This window comes from Hippoglossus hippoglossus, chromosome 13, assembly GCF_009819705.1.
Source record: "Hippoglossus hippoglossus isolate fHipHip1 chromosome 13, fHipHip1.pri, whole genome shotgun sequence".
Taxonomy (NCBI): Eukaryota; Metazoa; Chordata; class Actinopteri; order Pleuronectiformes; family Pleuronectidae; genus Hippoglossus; species Hippoglossus hippoglossus.
In genome coordinates, this window is record NC_047163.1 from 13,733,836 (window position 1) to 13,757,011 (window position 23,176).

Here is a 23,176-nt window from a genome sequence, read left to right on the forward strand (position 1 = left end):
GTGCGGGATCATTCTCTGGAGGAGGAGGCGAGGGTAATAAATGTCAATGTTGGACCAATTAGCTTCAAAGCAATACACAGCTGTTTAATTTCTAAGTGAAGAAGCCAACAGATGTTTGTTTGCAATCTGAGGTTCGTATTTTTGTATTTTGGACAAAAATAACTGTATATGCAGTATTGGTGTATCTCAGACGGGTGACGAGCCCAGAGGCTCTGCACTAAATGGCTGACAGTGGCACTAGGCAGCTGGCTTTGACCCTCCCTGGGGAGAAAACATTTTAGCACTTCATAAATTCCTAACAAGGTTTCAAATTGCAGACAATTCCACGCTTTTCTCTGCTCCAGCAGCTCTCAACCAGCAATGACACACTCCGGTGACCTGCTCATGTACATCCATGTTTGTCGGTAGAAATTAGGGACCACTCATTCAAAAATTATTAGCACACCAAAGATCAATACTGCAGCAATTTTCTCTTACAATAATTTGTTGACATATTGGAGAGATGGTCATTTGCAACCTTTCTGAATTGCAAACAACTCTTCATTCGCTGCGTGTTGCAGTCACCAGCAGATACGTCAGTGAATATATTCAGATAATGTGGACTGACTGTGGGGAGATTTCATCGATGTTAAAGAGGAGCGCAGAGGGGGACGAGCCCAAGTGATATCTGACCACATGCATTATGATGGGACGTTTTTGGAGGTAAATGTCCCAAACATTCAGGCGACTGGGTAGGGCATGCAGGAGGTAGGACTCAACATATAAATTCCATTGCAGAAATCACTTGTTTTTGTTTACAGTACATCAACACCGGCGCCGTCCCTTATTGCCAAAAGCTCTCGAATCTTGTTTTCTTTACAAGTTGACATCTTCTTCGGTATCTTACGTGTGGGGGCCACCTCTTTTCATTCGGAGATATTTGTATTTCAGTTTCGAGCCTGTCGTGTGAAATGGAAATGTCATCGTCATGCCCACCCGCTCTGACATTCCAGACATTTCACTGCTGTATCCTCACATGGGCTCACTCCGACTCCGTTCTCACATACAGGAAAAATATGTTTTATTAAAATGTCTGGACTTGAGTGCATGTTTGAAAGCATCACATGAAGGATTCATATTGTTTTCTTTATGATTATCAGGTATTTCTGTGCGCCACAGGTTTCGAAGTAGCAGACATCCACAAATGACACCAGTGAGGCTATAACATGGTAACATGAATGCATTTATATATTGCAGTCATCATTTATTCTAAGTTTAGACTGTAGGGCATAAGGTTATGGTTCTTTCAATGTCCGAATTTCCCAGTCTGACCAGTCCTGATGGTCAGGGGAGGCTGTGAGTTCATGGTCCATGTTTATCCAGGACATTAGTGGTGTGTTTTTTACTAATCAAATATACGATTATTCATTAGTTATCAAAATGTGCTCTCCCATATAATGCCATCTGAGGTACTTCTGTAACATTTAGATAGAATATATAAAGGTTTCCTATAGAATATGAGCTAACGTCATTCAGGCTAACGTTTGCTAGCTTAGCCTTGTACTCCAGGCCTACGCATTTAAGCTAGCTGAAAGGTATTTCTGTTTGTGCCTTAACAAGCTAACAAGTTCTACTCATGTGATAATCAGGCTAATATGTAAAAACATTGTGTAGCAGTCCTAAAGTTAAAGAGACCAACACACACCTGCAGCTGTTTTTACCTAGCTTGCTCGCAGTCCCTGTAATGGCTAACATTTAGCATTACAGCGGCACGCCTTACTCATTAAAAATATGTTAATGCCGCTGTTATTAACCTACAATAACTCAACTTGTACTGAATAGACCTGCTTATAACTAACTACACTTTGGGATGTAAATGTTAAAATACATGTAACTTTGACATGTCAGAGAATGAGGTAAGAAGCTCACCATCAGTAGCCTGCGGACAGAAGCACTACAGACTGAATCCATCCACGATCACCTGCCTTCGCCCTGTCTCTTTATAAACGTACATTTTATCTATAAATGATCACATTAAAACTTTCAGACTCACTGCAGTAGTAGTAGTACTGTTTGTTTCTTAAAGGTCCAGTGTGTAAGATTTAGGTGAAAGGGATCTATTGGCAGAAATTGAATATAAAATAATCCTAGTGACGTTTTCACTAGTGTGTTTAATCTAAATTATACAATTTTTTTTCTTTACCCTAGAATGGTGTTTCTATATTTAAATACTTTATATTTACATCTGGACAAACTAAACACCTTTTGAATTTTTTTTATTCAAATTGTAAATAACTCTGTTGTTGCTTAAAATCATACTCAAAATAAAAGAAAAATATTCATGACAAAGAATTCTTTCACCAATATTTTAAAATATTATCACAACTGTTTCCCACTGAAATAGCTCATTTTACCAAAATCCTCATGTAAAGGAGAAAATAAATATACTGTGCTTTATCTTTGTCGATCATATACAAGGCAAATTGTGTATATGTCATTATGAAACTTTGATTCTTTTGTTGTTGTAAACAGGAACTTTGGTATACACTCATGTACAGCCTCTCACATCGAAAAAAAGTTTTCAGCAATTTGAATCTTTTAAAATGGGATCAGATAGTGTGCTGGGTTCTCAGTGGATCTGTGGCACCGGCCAAGATGAAAATAATACATCAAAGTCATATTACATTGGGATTCATTCTCTGTTTTCCAACTGGCACAGGGAGTATCAATCTTCTCAGTGCTCTGTTGATAATACAGACTGGAGCCAAAGGGGGCTCCTGCAGTAACCCCACCTGTTCATGGACGGTGCTCAAGGTTAGTGACAAGGAGATGACACAGACACATTTGTACAAATAGAAACTAATTCTTGTATTTCCTTCATTTAAAAAAAATGCAATGATAGACTGACCCACATCAGAGTTTTCAGGAAATAAAATGTGGGCACTTAGTTAATTGATACTTATTTGTTTATTGATATGTTACAGAGCTACAATAGCAAACGGCTGGAGAGACATTGATCAGAGAAGTGCGTGGTTCCTTGGAAAGCGTAGATTCTGTGCAAGCATCGGAGAAATTGGATTAGGATTTATGTCATGGCTGTGTTGATATTCGTCTATTTCACATATGAAAGGTATGTGAGAGCAACTCAATTTAGACCGGCTGAGTGATAGTGTGATTGATTTAATTTTTAAAAAAGGAACAGACTCTGGTGGAAGGGTGCATATCATTGTGCGCTGCTCGTTTTCCTAATTGACTAAACTCGGAAGACAAACCACAAATATTCCAGTGATGCAGGTACGTCGCCCTCTCAGACCTCGCAAAGAGCACCAAGTCATGCCCCAACAAATGGCCTCGGGGCCCGACCACTTACTACATTGCCCAAGAGGAAATCGGTAATTGGCATAATTTTTCATGAGCTCAAGCGTAAAGGTGAAATAAATGACACTGTTCAATAATGCATTATATGCATCTATAATTGACTATGATTATTTCACTGGCGGGATATCTTCAGGGAGAAGGGTCGAGGGAAAGAAGCTGTTTCATTTAAAGCATTTATGTTTAGGGATCAGCAAAAGAGCGAGTATGCATCTCTTTGTTCCTCTTACTCTGTTTAACGTGTATGTCTTATTTTGATTGTTTTTGTATGCACACTTGTGAAATCATACTCACGATACCATGACTGTAGAGACTCTAAATTATTACATATGTCTTTCAGGGTTCAAAGTGGACATGAGGGTGTCCATATATACCACAAATGTTCAGTAGACATTAATTACACGTTTTGAACTGTTTGCATGCTAAAAAAGTTCATATATTGAACAAAGGAATAAATTGAAGTAACACCTTTTAAATTGATCAGTCAAACTTTATGGCAGTATAGATACCTCACAATAGCATTTATCATTTGGAGTTGTGTTTCTTACCACCAGATAAATGTTGTCTCCACCAAACACTGACGGATATATCTGGCTCTTTAGCAGCTAAATGGGCCACTAGGTTCACCAGCTAGTTGCTTCCTGTGTCAGGTGTTGATGCTGCATTGGCAGGTAAAGTACAACAAGTTTTTAATGGTTGACGATATCGGAAGTGCCTTGATTAATGGTAATATGGTATCTACTTGGGGGGTTTTCTTTATACTAAACAGGACAATCTGACAACAATCATGTGGATCTGCATAAAAAACTTAATTTTCATGTAGTCTAAATATTATGATCAGCTTTATTGATCTCACACTGGGCAAATACACTTGTTATAGTGGCAGATAGTCAAAAGGAGGTAGACAAGAGAACACATGAAGGTGTAAAATAGAATAAATATAGGTAATAAATAACAAATAAGAAAACCAATTTAATTAAATACAGTGAATATGTAATATCTACCTTTCACTATAGATGGGTAGAGAAACATACTTGAGCAAAACTGTAAATACATACTGTGACTGTTCAGACTTATCCCCGTCATTTGTACCAACATATACAATTGAATGAAATGTGTTTTTTCTTCATTATTGAGATCAACCCTGTTATCTTTGTGCAACGTTTATCTCCAAAATGTTGTGTTTACTCCAATGAACTGTTTTCACATCATGTTTTAAAATGTGACTCAAAGAAGCAGTTGCTGTAATGCTCCCACAGAGTAACTGTACAATATGACTAACAATACCTGTGGTTCAGCATCGTCACAGGACTGTGCTCCTTCACACAACAGAACTGATCAGCTGACAGGGTGTAACCAACCATGACAGTGCGCTTTCAGAGCCACTGGGGCGCTTCATTTAAGTAAACGCGCAATCAATGCCAATGTGAACAAGCAGCAGGTAAAGATAAGTTCTCTAACTAACTGGGCCTGCTGACTCACAAGGAGGACGGAGGTTCTACATGATCACAGTTGTCAATATACAGCTTCAATATTTTTTCGTCAAAGCTTCTCGGACGCCTGATCAAAGCAAGTATAAGTCATGGAGAGTTGTTATAGTTGTGAACCTCTCATGTAACAACAGTTTTAAATGAAAGGACCACATGGGAAACTGGGGACAACCTATTTAACGCTTTCTGTAGTTACATATTCGGTCTTTCATGCAGCCGCTGGCTTTTTTCCTTGAACACTGTCTGACATGAGGAGGAGGAAGAACAGCAGAGCGCAAACAAGAGGAGGAAAAGAGAGGATCATAGAGACAGTGGGATTGATTCAGCTTCCCATATTTCGGAGGGCACTTGTGTTGGATCTGTTGAGCGAGCAGAGCCATTGTCTGGGTTGTCATCACCGCCACGGCAGGGGGACTCGGCACTGCACAGCAGCATGGCACCGGGTGCTTCGCGGTGACAAAGTGACAGCAGGAACCCTGGGTAATTAAAGTCGCTCTCTGCTCTGTGCCCTCGGGGTAAGTCTGCCTGGGATGCAGAGATCATACCTGGCTCGCTCACATTCAACAATCACAGTGGCCAAAGAACTATTTTTATCCTTAACAAATTTGGATTCCTACTAGTGTGAGCTTGCGCTGGTGTGATGTTTGCTGTGTTTAAACATGGGATGCTGCTGTGTTCATGGCAGCTAAAAATAGTACCTTGACCTGTTCATGACCCAAATTTCAAATACAGTGTAAGTATATTCTCTTCCATTTAATCTGATCAAAGGCCTTGAAAATAACACTTCACTTAAGTAATTTTAGCTGCATATCAAAGTCCATGAACCTGAACGTGAGATATAATTGCTAGAAGTTCTGAGACGGGCAGACAACAACCATTCAGAGCCGAGCAGCCCAGTGTGAGTAAGCATTCCCACTGATCTGATCTGCCCAGAGGCAATACACCATGCACAATGTTAAATGACTGTCTTGCAATTTGCTCTCATGAATATTAAGTGGCGCTGTGACAGTAGAAAGGGTCGGCCATGCACAAGCTGCTGATCCGCACCGACAGATCTGTCCTCTGATGTCTAGGAGGGGCAGGCAACGCTAAAAACGAGGCCCCCACAGCAGATGAGCCTCCTCCTCCTCCTCCTCCTCGTCCGCGCTCTATTTTCATGTCTTAAATGGGCCAGAGTGGCTGCCTGTCTCATCAAGGGGAAGCCAGAAAACCCTGGACTGTTTCTCGCTTAGTAAAACTGAGCAATAAAGACATTGATGTCTGAATTATGCTGCTGCTGCTGCTGATGATGATGATGATGAGTGCATGGGAGAGGATCTGATGAGGGATTTCACTATAGCAAACTAAAGCAGCTCCCTCTGCTGCTGCTGATGATGAATAAAACTTCCTCAAGTACAAATCTAATATTGCTGTGTAATGTGAGACACACTATAAAATGTGCAGGGAAACCCGCTTCTGTAATACAGTTAAATAAAACAAAGATTACATTTAAAGTGATTTACTGTAGTGTATGTTTACTATGAGTGAGGCTTCACCATGTGAATCTGAATGCAACTGAAGCCCATTCACCCCTGAACATTTTTTTACACCTGCAATCTCACCTATTTATTCAATAATTTTCAGATTTTACCAAAGAACTGAGGAGAGCAGCACTGAGCTGTTGCCTCTCCTCAACCTAATTACAATGTATTTATAGAAAGCTAATGCTAATCCGTTTGACAAACAGGCCTGGGTGAGTATGTTTATAAATATATTCTATGGATGATTTATTCGAGTGAGGTGCAACATTTGTGGTTGAAAAAAGAAAGGTTTGAATGCCGCCTGGCGTAGCCCATGTAGATATGGTGGCGCTCACAATAACCATAAATATAATTCACGTAATATATAGGTTATTGCAATAAAATGTGTTTTGGTGAAGTCACACAAAATTGATGTGCAGTAAACAGGGGGTAGAGAGTCTACATTCTTTGGGAAAGATTCCGAACCTTCTTTTCTCTCCCATATTTCTCTCACAACGCCCCAACAGTACATTCATTGTGTATGTGACGTGGAGTTAATTTTTATTTGGTATTATTATATTTGTACTTGTTTACAGTCTGACATGTTGTATATTTATTCATTTTGTTGATGGATGTGTTTGTTTGTTGGATGCTGTTTTGTTAAATTAGGAAAACCAATAAAATATATATGTTTTTTAAAGAGTCTGGAACCCCACATTACTCCTGATGGCTGTGCGCGATTGATGTGTGATGGACAAAGTGTTGAATTACTATGTGAATGGGGGAATTAGACTTGGTTTGTAAAGTAACTTGGAGTGGTTAGTAAGATTTGGAAAATGCTATTTGAATAAAGTATATTCAGGTTTGTTGTCTCTTAGTAAAACAGAATCATCGTCAAACCAAAGAGTCTTAGATGAAGATAAATACAAAGTAAATACAATCATCCTCTGCTGTTGAATGGAGAATAGCTTGTATATTTAATGTGAAAATTATATTCAGGTTACAGACACTAGAAACACCCATGGTCTATTTAATGCAGTAAAACCACAAATACTTTACATTTACTGCCAAACATAGATGTCCAAACATGTTTCAACACTATATTGCTGCTGAGTTCAGATAAAACAAAAGTCATTATGATTATATATGGTATATCTTGGACATTTATTTTTGATATTTCAGTCGGTTTGTTCTCAACCTGTTTGCACTTATATAGTTTGATTATAAGCTTCTACTCCTTAAGACTCTTTGTAATTTACTATTACACTTAAAAACATCTCATTGAGACTCGAGTGGATTTAATCTAATCGCCTCCAAACTAATCTGATTGTCAACATACACCATCTCTTCCGATAACACAATTAAGCAGCAGCATTTTCGTCGTTTGGTGAACGCAACATTGGACGAAAAAGCCTTACCTCAGACAAGTAGACATAGCGCAACTGGACAAGCAACCTTATTATGTCGGTGAACATTAAGGTAAGGGTCTTCACGAGAGTTGCTGTTGATGGTGTCTTAACGTGACCGCTGTCCACCTGCATGCCAGCCGAGGTAACACAATATCCAGGATGTTTGGGTGTGTGTCCACGAAGGCATCAGCGCACACGGGCTGCGACATGAGAGGCTGCTGAAGGGAATGACCTGACACTGACACTCTCTGGCCTCAAGGATTTCCTTTCACTTGTGTTGTCTGAATTTGTTCACTGTAGGCACGGCACACCTTTCTGAAGTGTTAGCCAAAATCTTTTCATCCTTATTCTGCCTTTGTATAGTCCAGAGTAGCCTATAGAGGTAGTACACTGTTTTACTTTCTCCTATCTCAATTGGTGACTATGTGAATTTCATCTTACTGAATCCTTACAGCCATAGGACTTTAACAAATCAAATCATCACAATCAACTACAATATGAATCTTAGAGTGTAAAATAAATCATTTCAAACTGGTTCAAACCAATAACTACTGCACAGATTACATAGACAACCTGATGGAGGGTTTGTGGTATGGGTCAGGAGAGAGCTCACTACAAGTTAGTGTGTATCCGGATCAGTGTGTGACTTCGACTTTGATCCAGGATTTTTCTTTTCTTTAACATTTTAACATTTTCATAATTTTCCCAGGAAATAATTCGGAACTGATATCTATTATAATGTAAAATTTGGTTCAGTTTGATAGTTGGGCCTTTGCAGACGTATGTACTCTACTAAGTCAAGAAAGGTAAACTACAAAAGTAAATCTATACATTCTTAGACTTAAACTATGGCTAAAACAACAGCATATGTATATAACATCTTTTTTTCCAAGTGTAGGAAGTGGTATATATTAATTATGCGTGCAAATACAAGACACCAGAGACAAGGATTCATTATTTGTTAATAAAGCTTGTAATAACTTTTGTCTTTTCAGTGGTTTACTCAGAGCACCATCTTTTTCCTGACCTCAAACAAGGGCTGTGAGGCCCTAAATATAATTAGAGTTACTGTGTGGAGATCTGGTATTTCAAGGAAAACCAATTAAGTTGTCATTCAACATTTTACAGATGTGCTAATTATGAACATCATAGGTCAGATGGCGGCACATGTCTCACAAATCGTTTGCAAATATAAATATAATGTCTAGGGGACAGTCTTGCTATTGGACACTGTAAACGTGTAGTGCTTTTTTTTGATAATACTTCTACCGCTGTTCAATTTTTGGTCGTAATTTCCCCTTTTTTATTTCAATATTTATGAGTCGTGGGCTCCAGTGCAAAAGCTCCTTCAATTCTCGTTGATTGTTCTCATTTCTTTCCACCTTTACTTTGAAAAATGCTTTACAAATACAACGCTCTTGTTGCCGACGTTGAACGGACCCTAATGTCATTGTGAGGCCGTGGCGGACCTTTGAATATATACCACTGTCCCTGATTTGTCCAGAGACGTCTGTGACCAGCAGCTGGTGGAGTGTGTTAATGTTGATGTCACAGCAGCTGGCTGCTCTCATCCTGTTAGCTCTGCCTGCCATTATCAGCCCCCCCCCCCCCACCGCCACCCGACCCCCTCCTCCTCCTCTGCCAGAGCTGCTGCTGCTGCTGCTGCGTGCCACGTTCATTTTAATACTCCAGACTCATTTGACCGTCTTTATGGACTTATCATATTAAACATTTATTGCAGCCATTTCCCTAAACCAAGCATGTTTATTCAACACTTAGGGGACCACAGCACGGCTCCTTTCAGCGCTACTCCCCACTACCCTACCCCCACAAAAAACACACACACACACACACACACACACACACACACACACACACACACACACACCACACAACCTCCTATTTCTTGTTTCTCTCCATCTCTTGTCCTCTTCTCCCACCTTACCAGCCCTCTGGCTTATTTTTATTACAAGCCTGCTTCTCAATCTGCCACTGCCTGAATTAAAAACACACCAAAAAAAGGGAGGTATTTTGCTCTGTTTCTTCCCTCTCTCCTCTCTGGTCATCCTGTCCTCCAGTGGCTGGGACACGGGGTGGGGCGGGGCGGTGGGGCGGGGGGGGGGGGGGGGGGGGGGGGGGGGGGGGGGGGGGGTGGACTCTGGAGTGCGAAGTCACGGCAGCCAAGCTGACACAAATATATTCTGAGCATTTAGCGCTTTGGATGAATCGAGTTTTAATTTAATCATCTGATCAAACATTAATTAGCATAATCACTTGTGGGGATGGATGGTCTAGCGAGAGACACACGGAGAGCATCACATAATAGACCTCATCCTGGCAACAGTCTACGGGGACACTTAGCAACAACCTAAACAGCTACATGTTTCTGGGGACCCGCGCCGGGTTCTGTCCAAATTACCTCCCTTTGTACGAACAATACGTCCAATTCTCCATTTCCTACCAACAGCTCTTCCGCCGCAGAATGATCTATTCGCTGCTCGACGACCCGGCAATCAAATGCACCGCTGCCAGGCCCTGTGCCCTCTTATTTGATCTCGGACAAGATGGCTTACTGCAGCATCACACCTCGGTCTGAGCAGAGGAGGTCTGGGGAATTCTAGGAATACCACAAAGTGCTAAGATTATTGACAGCGCACTCAGTCTCACACCAGGCCGGGGGATCGATGAGTGGCTGGAAGGACATAAATCAGACTCCTGTGGCTCCACTCCGTGTCACACCCATAACCCACCCACCCAACTCGGCTCCCCAATTAAACACACAAAGTACACAGGCACACAAGGACACACACACCGCACGCCTCCCTATGTATGTCGACGCTTGCACAATAAACACCAGCAAACACACAATTGAAGCACCAACATCTCACACACACACACATGCGGTCGCTCTCCCGTGCACACACCTTACCTCAACTCCAACAAGATGACAGAGCTTAAAAAATGGCCGGCTAAAAATAACCCCCGCCAACTTGGTCTTAAATCTTAGCATCTGTGCCAGGTTTAAAAATAAAAAGCAGTGTCGAGAAACCAAGCTGGACCCATTTGTCTTTCTGTCACTCTGTCTGTCCAACTCTGCCTCCTCCGTTATCCCTTAGCCTAGTTTAATATTCACACTGTGGAGCCTGAGACACACGGGCAGAACTTCATGGTGACAAATCGTTCGGAAACGCAGACTCAAATAATCTGATTAAGCCCGCGAATTAGAAATATACAGCACAGAGGAAATGGTTGGAAAACTGGTCGAAGATATACGTGTGATATTTGATGTATTTATTGTTTTTAAAGGTCGGCCTGTAGAAGAAGTCCAATGAAAGGTGAGGGGGAGAAAGCGAGGCGGAGAGAGAAAGACAGCGGCGGTTGTGTTAGTGAGCCACGATACGTCAGGCTCATGCATCATGGCCGGGCCGGAGTCGCAGGGATCAATTCAGCCTTGGGCCTCGGACTGTGTCGAGTTCAAAGCCTGGTATGTGGAGGACTGGATTAAGAGGCAGTATTTATGAGGTCCGGCGTGAATGTTTGTCTTGGTGGGTGATGGAAAGCGAACTCATCACACCTCGGCCACCTGTCTTCCACAATGAACAAAAGCTGTGGTGGGGAGCTGACCACTAACACTGCATAAACTACTGGCCCACATGCACAAACTGAAGATAGAACATTTTAATCAACAAGTAAAATACACCTAGAAACATTTGACTGAATGATTGAATATTAGTGCAGAGATGGACCATTTATATTTACAATGATATTTACAGGAATTACTCATTTAGTGTCAATGCGAGCAAACCTGTCTCCTTGGAATTACATTAGCAGTGCGAACATATACCTCATTTACACAATGTATTTTGGGTGATCAGACTGCAGATAGGGCTTGACCACGGGTGTAAATGGACCCGAAACAACGCAACAAGGACAGATTGTGATCAGATCGGCCGAACCACCTCCAGAGGTGGTCAGGGACACATTGTGACCACAATGAAAACAAGTGTAAATGAATACATGTTGTCACAACGACTATGAGGGGGGGAATCATAACCACACGTGACTGTTCCAAGCCAGCGAAGTGGCAGCAGCTAGACGGCTCGCAGCCATTAGCCAGTAAACACAGGAACAGTCCTCTCCTCAGTCCTCTCATTGTTCAAGACACCTGTGGATGGAGTGAAGTAGAGACCAATCGAAAAGCAAGGAATCACAATAACGCAGTTGAGTGTGGCCAGTAATCTCAAAGCGTATACAAATTCTTGATAATTCAGTTTACATCTGGACATTTTCACAAACAAAAAAATCTACATACTTTGTACAGTTGGAATTCACCAAATACAAATTTTGTAATATGTAATATACATGATAATTAGGATGGAAAATAAGTTAGTAAGCGGTTCTGAGCACAGCATCACAGTTTTGGTGAAGAGGAGGTGTGACACAAGCTGAAGAGAGCGATCAGATCACAATCCGATCTCAATGTGGACACATGGGACACATTAATACCAGGTATTGATATAATCTTGTAGTATTTTTTTCCAGTTAATGAGCTGAAACATTTATGTACGTTAATGATCAAAATTTAATTTGACTGTTGAAAGTGAACAGGTATTCGATAATAGACAGGATTGAGGCACTCAGCATAATAAGGAAAATCGACTTACTACGATGAACTGTAGACTACTTCATATGTTGGGATTTAATCATAAACTCTAAGCATTTGAAACTGATGTTTATAATTTTGCATTTAAAAAAGCATTTTTGTAAAAAGCAGTTACACAAAATAAAATAAATGACTGATGAAAATTTAGCTAAACTCATCACAGCTGCAGACACTGCCACGAAGGACTCTCATATAATATAGGTCAGTGGACAGTATTTATAAACAGCCTATATTCTTTGTGCATCCATGTATTGTCGGCATAATTGGAAAAATTGGTTTCCAATTTGGAACAACATCTCTGAAGGTCAGAAGAAATGTTGGAACACCAGTTGCTCACGTCATCACTTATAAACCATTTAGAATATTTGTACAGTCAACTTTAAACAGTAGCTTTTAATGCCAGCTTGTCAAATGTTACACTTTTTTCTCACTTTCAAACTGTACATCCGTCTCTCACAAGTGACTTACAACATCCTGTTTAGCCAACACAGACATTTTCATGATTAACCTGGATATTTGGTTAATTATTTAATAGCATACGTCGCACCTGATCCTTTTTCTCTACTCTTGGTTATTATACAAACATTTGAACGAAGTGTTTCACAGCTCTTAACACATGAACGCAACACATTCTGTTGATTTTGTTTTTTCCACATTGAGACTTCAAAGCACATGAACGCACCAAGTCGGAAAAACGACTTCAAACCACTATGCGGGGAATGGGACCTGCAACGCGCACGTGAATGCAACGCCTGTGTGTTTCAGTCATGGTTGGTTTACTGATGCACCTGCAGATAGAAATCCGATGATGTGGGAGCCATGTCTGTTGTCATCTTCATGTGAAAAGTCATATATTAAAGTGCTGTTAACACTTTTTATAGCAGATAAATTACGCCTAAACACAAGTTAGTGATGCAATGAAATATATAGTGTGACTATGTATTTGTTAGATATCAAATATTTGGTTATATCGCTTATAAAAAGTCCTAATAGTTGCAACTGTAAGAAAAAGTCTAGACGCACTAAAGATAATTAGTTGATCGAGCAATATTTCCATGCAAGGTGAGTCTCTCATTTTTATGGAAAGTGTTGAGGGGCTGTTATGCAAAAACATCGAGGATCCCTCAACTTGTAAGTTTTTCCTTCTAGAAATGTTTGAGTCAGTTCCACACAGCGGGGCAGGGGGGCCTGTTTCTCAACTAAGTCAGATTCAAACTGTCAAATAAACCTTTTACACCGGTTCCTTCATGAAAGTACCTGTGCGGCGCTGCACGGTAATATAACATGTCACTCTGACAGGTGCTGAGTGAATTACTACAACCCCACTTTGCACGCATGATCAAACACCTACATCTGGGTGCTGAGGGCTTCCCTGCTCTTCCCCGCAGATGCTAAATGATATCGTTAACATTTTAATGCAAGAGACAGTTACACGCCGGCTCGCACAATTACACCTCTGATTCAGTGGAATCCAGACAGACACAGTGTGATTGGTAATTAGATTTTACATCGGGTGAGATTTAACAAAACACACACGGACACATGCACGCACAAACACACACGGTCGCCAAAGCTTGCTCCTAATTAGAGAGCGAGACGGGCTCAAGGAGGTACAGTAGAGTAGAGTGGCCCTCATTATAGGATGTATGAACTAGGGGATATCTATTATGATCACATATCAGAGTATCCATTACGCAACATTAGCGGCCCTTTCAACTGGAATCACACACAGTGAGTTCAAAATATAAGGCAACAAACCCCCCCTTATAACTCACACAAGTGTGCATGAGTTAAGTGGGTTTGTAAACTTAATTTAGCCCATTAGATATTCATATCAGAGCACGACTGCACCAGATGATCCATCACTTCACTGTACGCTACTTGTTTTCACGGAGGTAATTTAATTTCATGAGTTGTGATACTGCCTCTGCAGCCAAATCCTAATTGGTGATTAGTAAACAGTCTAATGGCTGCGAGTGCAGCTGTAAGGCCGCTCAGGTTTTGCTCCTCCGCTGTGCGTGGCCGCCGTTTGCCGCCGGGAGGCCCGTGATCTTTTGGACGTCTTGAGAAACGCCTCGGAGCTCCGACAAGCGCAGCTCTCACCAGTGCACCACCTTCATGTAGATTTATTGCCGTGCAAACACCAGTTCCCCCCTTTTCTCCTCACAGCCAAGTTCAATCCATCCATCCCCCCGCTCCCTCTGTAGCATTTTCATCCAGTGTCTCAGGTTGCTAATAATGTAGGGTCATGTAAAATTGGCAGGCTAACTGATGTTGGCAGCTGTTTACTGCACGGTAACTTGCACTGGGCTGGAAGAGCCTTATTTCAAAGTGGATCTGCCTTTCTACCCCTCGAGAAAGGTCACCGCTAATTGAGATTAAAATTTGATTGCGTGATCCCCTGATCTGTGTGTAAATGTTCATTTTTTAAATTTAAGACATACGAGATAAGTCCTCTCTAAGTCGTGAGCATCAGGTTAAGCCTCGTGCACGTCTACAAATCACCACAGTGTTCACGGGGACTGTGCGAGAAGCCTCGTCTCATTATGTCTCTGCAATGAGAGTTTGAATAGGCCAGTTTAGCTTGCTGGGGGTTTCCTTAGAGGCAGCTTTCAGGCAGAGATATTTAATATGTTTCCTCCCCTGTGCTGATGACTGCATTTACAGATTCTACTTTGATAGACGCAGGCAACCGCAAAAACAAAAGGTCTGAAATAGAACAGAAGAATTAAACGTGCCTGTCAAAGGTGTCATACTCCAAAAAAAAATGATTTTCTTTTTATCTGGAAGGGAAATTCCGCGGCTTTGCTTTCTTTCTTAGACGCCTTGTAATAATGTCCATGATGACAGCAATTTAGAAATGGAGATTTTGTGATTTTCCCTTTTTTAAAATGGGTTGCTGAGTTTATTATGCAGTCAAAGAGCACAGTCAAATGACCATAACACACAACGCCATTTGGCCCCTCACCACCTGAGGACACGCTGATATGAAAGGATGTGATTAGCTCCTGATCATGTACTTCTGGGTCAAATAATCAATATCCAAAAACAGTTAGAATTTAATCCACAATTTCCTGGATATGCCTTATTGTAATAGTGTCTGATTATTATACTCAACACTGTGGAGAAGAACGACCTCACGGTGGAGAAAGAAGTAAACAATCACCACCGACTGAACGATCTGAATCATGTCGAATGCCCTTTTTTCTTTTTTACCACAAGAAAACAACACGCCTTATAGTTTCCCACCACATATAGAGTGAATGAGTGATCGTTTCAGGACATAGCCCTTGACACCCATGACGGAGGTTACCATAGAGACAGGCCAGTGAGCATGTGATAGGTCTAAAACAGCAAGAATCGTGTGTAATCCAATCGCCGTGTTGGCTTCTATCTACAAGGTCATTCATTCATTCATTCGTTAATTCATTCATTCCAACAACGCCTGCACAGCCGACGAACGCCTCATTTTCATGACAATCAACAAAACGTCCAGCCGCAGAGGACAAAGTCGTACAGCGAGGCTCCTGCGCGGTGATGGAGGGGAAATCAAACATAAATGACAACGCAAACAGCGAGTCATACAAACACGCTCTTGAAAAAAAAAAGCATATATTGCAGTGCGAATGGCGAACACAAAAAGTGTCATGTCTGCCGTCTACTGCTCAGTCCCTTTCAGTTGTGTGCCACAGGCCTCCTCAGTAATCCCCTATGCAATAAAACGGACACAATCTTGCCTGGCAGTTGATCTAATGTCAGAGTCGGATGATTATGATTAATGAGGATTCCTTATTGTTCCTTTATGAGTTTCAGCAAGCTGGGCTGAGGGAGATACCACATTATAGTCGGTGTCAATAAACGGTAGCGAGCGAGGGTTGCCTCGGCACTGAAAGAGGCGACAACACAGAAACAAAAATCCATTTCGAAGCCTTATTTTATCATCCCGGCCAGAAGGGAAAATCCATTTTGGGGAACGGTACCATATTATATATCACAGCCCCTCGAGGTGGTTGAATATATTCATACCTGTAAATCCTCACTCCCCCAATTTTTTTTTTTTTAATTCAGCTTTTCTCGACCCATTGGTACGAATGCAGCCAACCGTGGGCGTGATTTTCTTTTAGTGCGTGAACAATCCCCATCTTGTCACCCCAACGTGTTTTCTTATACATATGTTTCCATTTTCTTTTCCTCTCGCGCTCATTCTTCGACTCCCTTTTTTTTCTTCCCCCTGTTTTCGTACACACCCAGTCAGCCATAATCCCTCCCTGTAGAGGGGACTCTGGCCAATAAGTGAATGCAATAAACTGTATCAATTTTCTGCTATTGATTATAGATACACTATATGAGCACACAGATGTGCGTGCATTGGTGACAGCAGTGGAATACACGCTAACGCACACATGTGTGCAAGAAAACACAGACAAGATGCAAAATTGTGGGGTTTGAATACAGTATTTGAATGGAGAATGAGGTTACCGACGATTTGAATGGAAAATTTATTTCACATTTTTGTGTATATTTGTGAGCTGCTTTTGCACTTGTGACCTCTGGAATGTATCTAATTCAAAAAATATTGCATTTCTTTATCACTATTATGAACAATTTGCACTAATGGTGCATCATTTTCTCTCTACAAACAACGTGTAATGATAAATAATATAATGTATTGCGACGATTTAAGACAAAATTGGGTGTAGATGCTGGAAACATTCTGACAAATCCATGAATACAGCTGAATATTTGACATTAAATATGTTTTAAATGGAAAAATTGTTGGCTGAATCTTAAATATCAGTGTAAATCAATCATTTTAAAGCATCACATCCATTTATGCCACTTTGAACTTGAAAAATCTGCTCACTGTGGGGGAGGGGGAAGGGGTTAAACCAAATGTCCATTATATCAAATACGTCACTTATTACTAAGGGCCACAGTGGAACAGGGTTGTGACAGAACGAGTATCATTGGGTATCAAAAAATGACAAACTGAAATACATCACATTCACTGCATGATGAAAAATTAAACAATAATTGAGACTTATTACAAACACAATTAAACCAATACAACCAAACCAGTTAATTGAATCCAGGGGTCCACACCAACCTAATTTAGCTGTGTTATTCCATCTGGCTCAGGATATAGTGTATATCTGAAGGCCAGAGATGTGTCTAAAGGTTTGTAGGAAATCTTGAAGGGGTTTTTAAAATCATGCCTCGCCCGTCGCCCTCCCTCTATCAGGGGTGTCAGCCTTTTGACAAGCACATAAAATGCATTTCATGTGGGTCACAGGTGACCTCCATCCTCCCTCTCATGCAGTCACTTAGCTGTCTGTTTGCTTTCTGCACTAGGCAATGAGCACTAATAATCATATTAATTACAAAAGAAAAGATGTGAAACTTACCATTCAAGATGCTCTGCGAAAAGATAAAAGCCAATATCCACATGCCCTGCTCCGTTCAAGCCCCCCAAGCTATGCTTTCTCTTCTTCCTCCGACCACCGGTGCCTCCCTGGGTTTCTCTTCTGTGCGCTTGAGGTGAGGTTAAACATTTGCCACTGTCTTAAAGCAAGCCTTTCCAAGTCTCTATACTTTTGAATATCTCCTTCCTACTTTTTCCTCACACTGATTTATTTGCTCCTTCTTTTCTCAGCCCTCTCTGTGCGCTTGGAACATAAATGCGCCTGTGTGATTGTCTTGGGGGAGAAGCTGTGCTCACACTCTCCTCCTCTTGCTCCGCGTCTTGCTGCGTCTCCCTGCTATTCAAAGAGGATGCTGAGGGGGTGAAGCCCAGGTGTGAATGATGCTGAGTCAGAGCCCGGATCCCGGAATAATAAAAAAAAAAAAAAAAAGAATTGTCCCAAACAAAGTGTCTCAACTCGAATATGTAAAAAAATATATAAACATCAGAGGCTCCGATTTCCTAAATAAAAGCCTGACTGACGGATCATCCTTGGGGGGAGCAAAATTAAATTTTTTAGAAAACTAAAATAACTACTGAAGCAAACGGGAAGGAGAAGGCGACAGAGTAAGAATGGTGAAACAGGTTTTTCTTATTCAGAAAGAAAGTCAGATCATCTTCATCGCCTCTGTGCGTCCAGCAAGAGGCGAGCAAGCGCATCTTCCCCGCTGCCGCTCTCTAATCGCACCACACTGGCTGTGCGAGCATTGCACAGAATATAACCCTCTCCCCCCCTGCCCCTGCAGACGCTTTAATTCCTCATTGCCTTAAAGGAGCAGCAGAGGCGGCTCCCGGTCGCTCCTGAGGGCAGAACACAGGCTGCTACACTGGAGGTGCGGAGAGTGGGAGAGCGCGCCGCAATTTGCATTAAGGAAATGAGCTGCACCTGACGCACCGCGGCACCTGAGATGGCAATTTTTACGCACGGAGATGCGCCGGCACAAACCGAAAGCGCTGTCTGCCGCTTTCAGCTGGACCTCAGTGTGCAGCTCTATGTGCCAGATCCTGCTTGAATTGAGCCAACGGGGTTTGTACCTATCGTGGGGATGGACAGAGGTGATTTCCCCCTGTGGTTATCCATCCATCCTTTTACGCATGTTTTGCATCCAATTAAATTGATCTGGGAAAAGTGGAGCACTTTTAAATTGATTGAATTCGTTTTGTAATTGCATGAAAAGAAGAGAAATAAGGGGACAGGTGCAACATTTTGTCAGGGGCTGCAGAAAATAGAGGGTTAATAAAGTATCCCCCCCCCACCCGAAAGGCTCTCACACACACACACTCCATACCACCTCCCTCAACCTCATAATGCACCCACCACCACCAGCAGCACCAGCACCTCCACCCCTCCATTTTAATGCTTGCCTTGAAGTCAAGGGTGTAGCTGCATCAGGCTGTGGGAGCCTGTGGGCCTGTCCACAGAGCCGGGTTCCACTGAATGTGATATAACCAGCAGGCCAGTCTGCATCTCATTCTCGATCCCACATGACAGAATCTACTGAAAGTGAAATCCTGTTTATTCACCCCAGGATACTCATTTTCTCTCCTTATATCAGGACCAAGGGGAAGGAGCTTCACAATTCTGACTGCGTGCAAAGGAAAATAAATATGAATTACTGAAATAATAATAAACAGGGGAGGGAGTGTGTGTGTGTATGTGTGTGCGGTCTGTCCTTGTTTTTTTCATGGTGATATAAATGCTTGTAGGGCAAATGTTGTCTGCCTGTCTCTTCTACAGTGGTCACTCCAGTGCAGTAGACAAACACTGCACTACATTTGCTGAAGTCTGTACCAGTACACACTGTTCCGGCGTCCCTTAAAATGGTATCACTGTCCTTTTAATAACACTTTCTGTTTAATGCATTCAGCAATGACCTTTTTGGGATTACTGATGTCCTCTTTTTGAGCTATTGTTACACCAAATTTATGTTTAATCATTTAATAATGAGTAAGAGGATCATTTGACTTTTCCATCTTAAGCCATAAGATAAACCCAAGTAGCAGTGAGGAGCGAACATGGCTGAATCAGGGCAGTGGGTCAGACATCCTGCCTGTCATTTAAACTGGATTAGGAGCATTGTGCTGGTGTTTCACTGCTGGATTCTTGGCGAGGACCAGCAAGTACATAGTTCATTAGCAGCGGGCGGACTGTGAGATATGATCATTTAAGAGGGGAAGGATGCGATACCAGCTCGGCTGCAGATTCATCAGACCTTTGTTTGTTAAGATGCACAAGATGCACGTTCTGCTTCTCAGCACTGTTGCACATGCTGCACATTTACATTACAAAAGCTTCTGCTTCCACACAAGGAAGTGAAATGCCTCGCTCAAGGTCACCTCTGTATTTTAATTCACTTCAAGGACTAAAGTTCAAGGATGCGTGCATATACAGTACCCACTAACTCCACAAATGTCAGTCTGTCTGTTTGTGGAAGGCATATCTCGACAACTGTTCATTTTATCTGCTTCCCATTTGCCTTGAGTATTGTTAATGGCCCCGGGATGTGCAGTGTCAAATTTGGTTTGTCTGTCTTTGGGTCTGTCTGTATGTGGCATGCATATCTCGGAAACCTCGGCTTCGCACTTTGCATGTGTAATGTAAAAGTGCAGTGGCGATTTTGGTGCGATTTGGACTTGCGATGCGTTCAATATTCATAAAATTTAGATAAACAGGCAACCAGTGATCTGTAGCAGTCAGTGGGGGTGGGGCGGTGTGCCTTCAGCCTGTGGAACAAGCTTTAACATGTCTTCTTCCACATCCTCAGCTACAAACCACAGCAGCGATCGGCGGCTGGGTGAAAATCTCCACCAGATCATTTAGAAAATGTCATTATTTTTATATATCAGACTGACGCAGACATTAAAGGCTTATGTGGGTGCTGATCTCCATCGAGACAAAAACATATAGACCACTTTGTCTGTAGGAATTTGTCTTAAAAGTAAAAGCACAATGTTCGTTTATTATATATTTTGTGCTTTTATGCTTTATATCGAGCTAAGTACAGAGCACTTATCTTGAAAAGTTGTGAAGTTGGGTTTGACGATTGTGTTGATTAATAAACAAACCACGGAAATAGCCAACATGCAATGGATGGAAAAACTACCAGTAGTTCAGTAAATCAATCAAACTTATACACAAAACACACACATGAACAGCGATAACAGCTAATTCAGTTTGATTTCATGAAAAACGTTACTATGAAATCTTTATTGTAGATAAACCAGGTAGGATGAACACAAACTTCAGTCTGCACCATAACATCTGCACACAACATTCAGCACACAAACGATAAAAAGTGACAGTATATTGTAGAACTGTTTGAGGAGAACTCACTAATGATTAGGAATAATTCTGAATAGCTCCGGAGCATCAACACAGGACAAGAGAACAGAACATTACAAACAGGCAGGTTTAAAATGGCCACTGCACTACTGATGCTAAAGACTTAGCATACTCAGGCCTAACGGGTGATAAAGTAGACCACATCATGTACTTTTCGCCTCTCATGAAGTAAAATTATATTTTTTTTTTGTCACTGAAGGTGACATTAACAGCCTGCAAAGACAAACAAAACCCAGAGAGGAGAAAAAAGAGATCTGAGACTGGAAAAGAGGATCCACGGAATTAGAGGGTGCCATTTTAGGGGGAAATGAAGCATTGGTGTAGTTCAGCAAACAGGATTTTATGAGAAGCTGAAATTTAAAAAAAGAAATGGAATAGATAGAGAAATGCAATATCAAAAGGGTATATTTGTTTGTGCGGGATGAAGAAAGTAATACTGACACAGATGAAGCAATCGAGCCTGGTGTCATTTTAGCAGGAAAGAGGAGAGATGACTCTTTCACCCCAATATGGGCTAGGGTAATGTTTACAGGGGGGTGGGATACGCACTGTGTGTACACTATATACACACACAAACATACCATACATGGGAGTAGCCCAGTATAAGATCGCAACGTGTGTTTGACAGCAAACAAACACATGAGAAACATCAACACTGACCAAATGACCTTACAACGACTAAAACGTGAGCAGGTGTACACACGTTGTTCAAGTGATATTATAGGTGGAGGGAAATCAATATAATAAGTGTAATAAGTACGCTGCTTTTTGGATGACTTATTCTTGATCCAATATTTGGTTAGTGAGGATTAATCTCCCTTTCACCTTAAAAACTAATTGAATAATAATCGCCTCATTCTCTGCATCCCAAAATACACCAACTCTCCGAGGGAAGCTTCACGTCTAATAAATGTACGGGGATTCCAGAGACAACAACAGTTATAACAGCACAGCTCAATATCAGAGGGAGCTCCGCTGTAATTCTGGTGATGTGCAAAGATCACATTCAGCAGAGCGTGGTGGCACATACAGATCGAGTGTTTCTCCACACGGGCTTTTCCGTCCTTATGGAAAACAGGTGCCGGTGTTCATCACCACCACACAGACAGCTGTGTAGCAGAACAGGCTTACTTGTTATGTGAAAAACAATACCTTGATTTTCCCTCAGAAGACAAGAGCCGTGACCTTGTGGCCAAACGGGCTGACATACCCCTGACAGATTATATTCAGGCATGTGGAGGAGGCCCATGGGTGAGGAGGCAAAACCACCAATATTAACCTCCGTATTGCTGCCCTAATGTTTAAATTGCATACTGAAGTTAGAGCTAAAGGTGGAGGATATGGCCACAAATTACACCAAGATAATCATTTTCACTTTAGTCGATATCGATACTGATAAATGTCAAATTTTTTGCTCCTGGGTGAGGGTTTTGGTTTTAAGCTCTTCAAACAGCGACACATTTCACAAATCTGAGGTAGATCGATTGCATTATACCTCCTCCCTGTGCCAACACAATGCATGAGCGATATATCAATATATATTAAACCTTGAGCTATTGATTACAATTATATTGCAATAATTATTGATATTGTCTTCATGCCCAGCGTGAGTCAAAGCTGAAGCTACATCAGATATTCATATACGTGGATGAAAATAGTTACATTTAAACATACATGAACAAAGTGACATAATTCAGCATCTCTGTGTTTTGAACACGAGCGGAGAGGATTTTTTGGTGGTGGGTTGGTGTTTGTACTGTGTGGGTAGGGGGGTGCAAAAAGGGTGTAGTTCATTTAAGCCCCCCAGCATGATGCCTAAACAGTGGTAAGTAAATGTGACAATGAGGCCCAGGGGCGGCTGCTGCACAACAGTCTTGGCCTTGCTGTGTGGTCATGCATGCGTGTCAGTGAGTGTGGGCTTGTGCGTGTGCGTGTTTGCATGTGCCACCATGTGTGT

The 23,176-nt window shown here is 41.6% G+C and overlaps 1 protein-coding gene across 5 annotated transcripts in view; it reads right to left on the bottom strand.

Moving 5' to 3' along the window:
* dscamb (Down syndrome cell adhesion molecule b) overlaps positions 1-18,585 on the bottom strand; it is a 121,651-nt gene extending 103,066 nt beyond the window's left edge. For 3 of the 5 annotated variants that reach the window (XM_034604174.1, XM_034604175.1, XM_034604173.1), the window contains exon 1: positions 17,821-18,580. In XM_034604174.1, the coding sequence (XP_034460065.1) occupies positions 17,821-17,863 (43 nt within the window). In that variant the 5' untranslated portion in view covers positions 17,864-18,580. Of the gene's footprint in view, positions 1-17,820 lie in introns of all 5 variants that reach the window. The other 2 variants (XM_034604176.1, XM_034604177.1) reach the window with 2 other exon arrangements.
* Between the last annotated feature and the right edge of the window lie 4,591 nt (positions 18,586-23,176).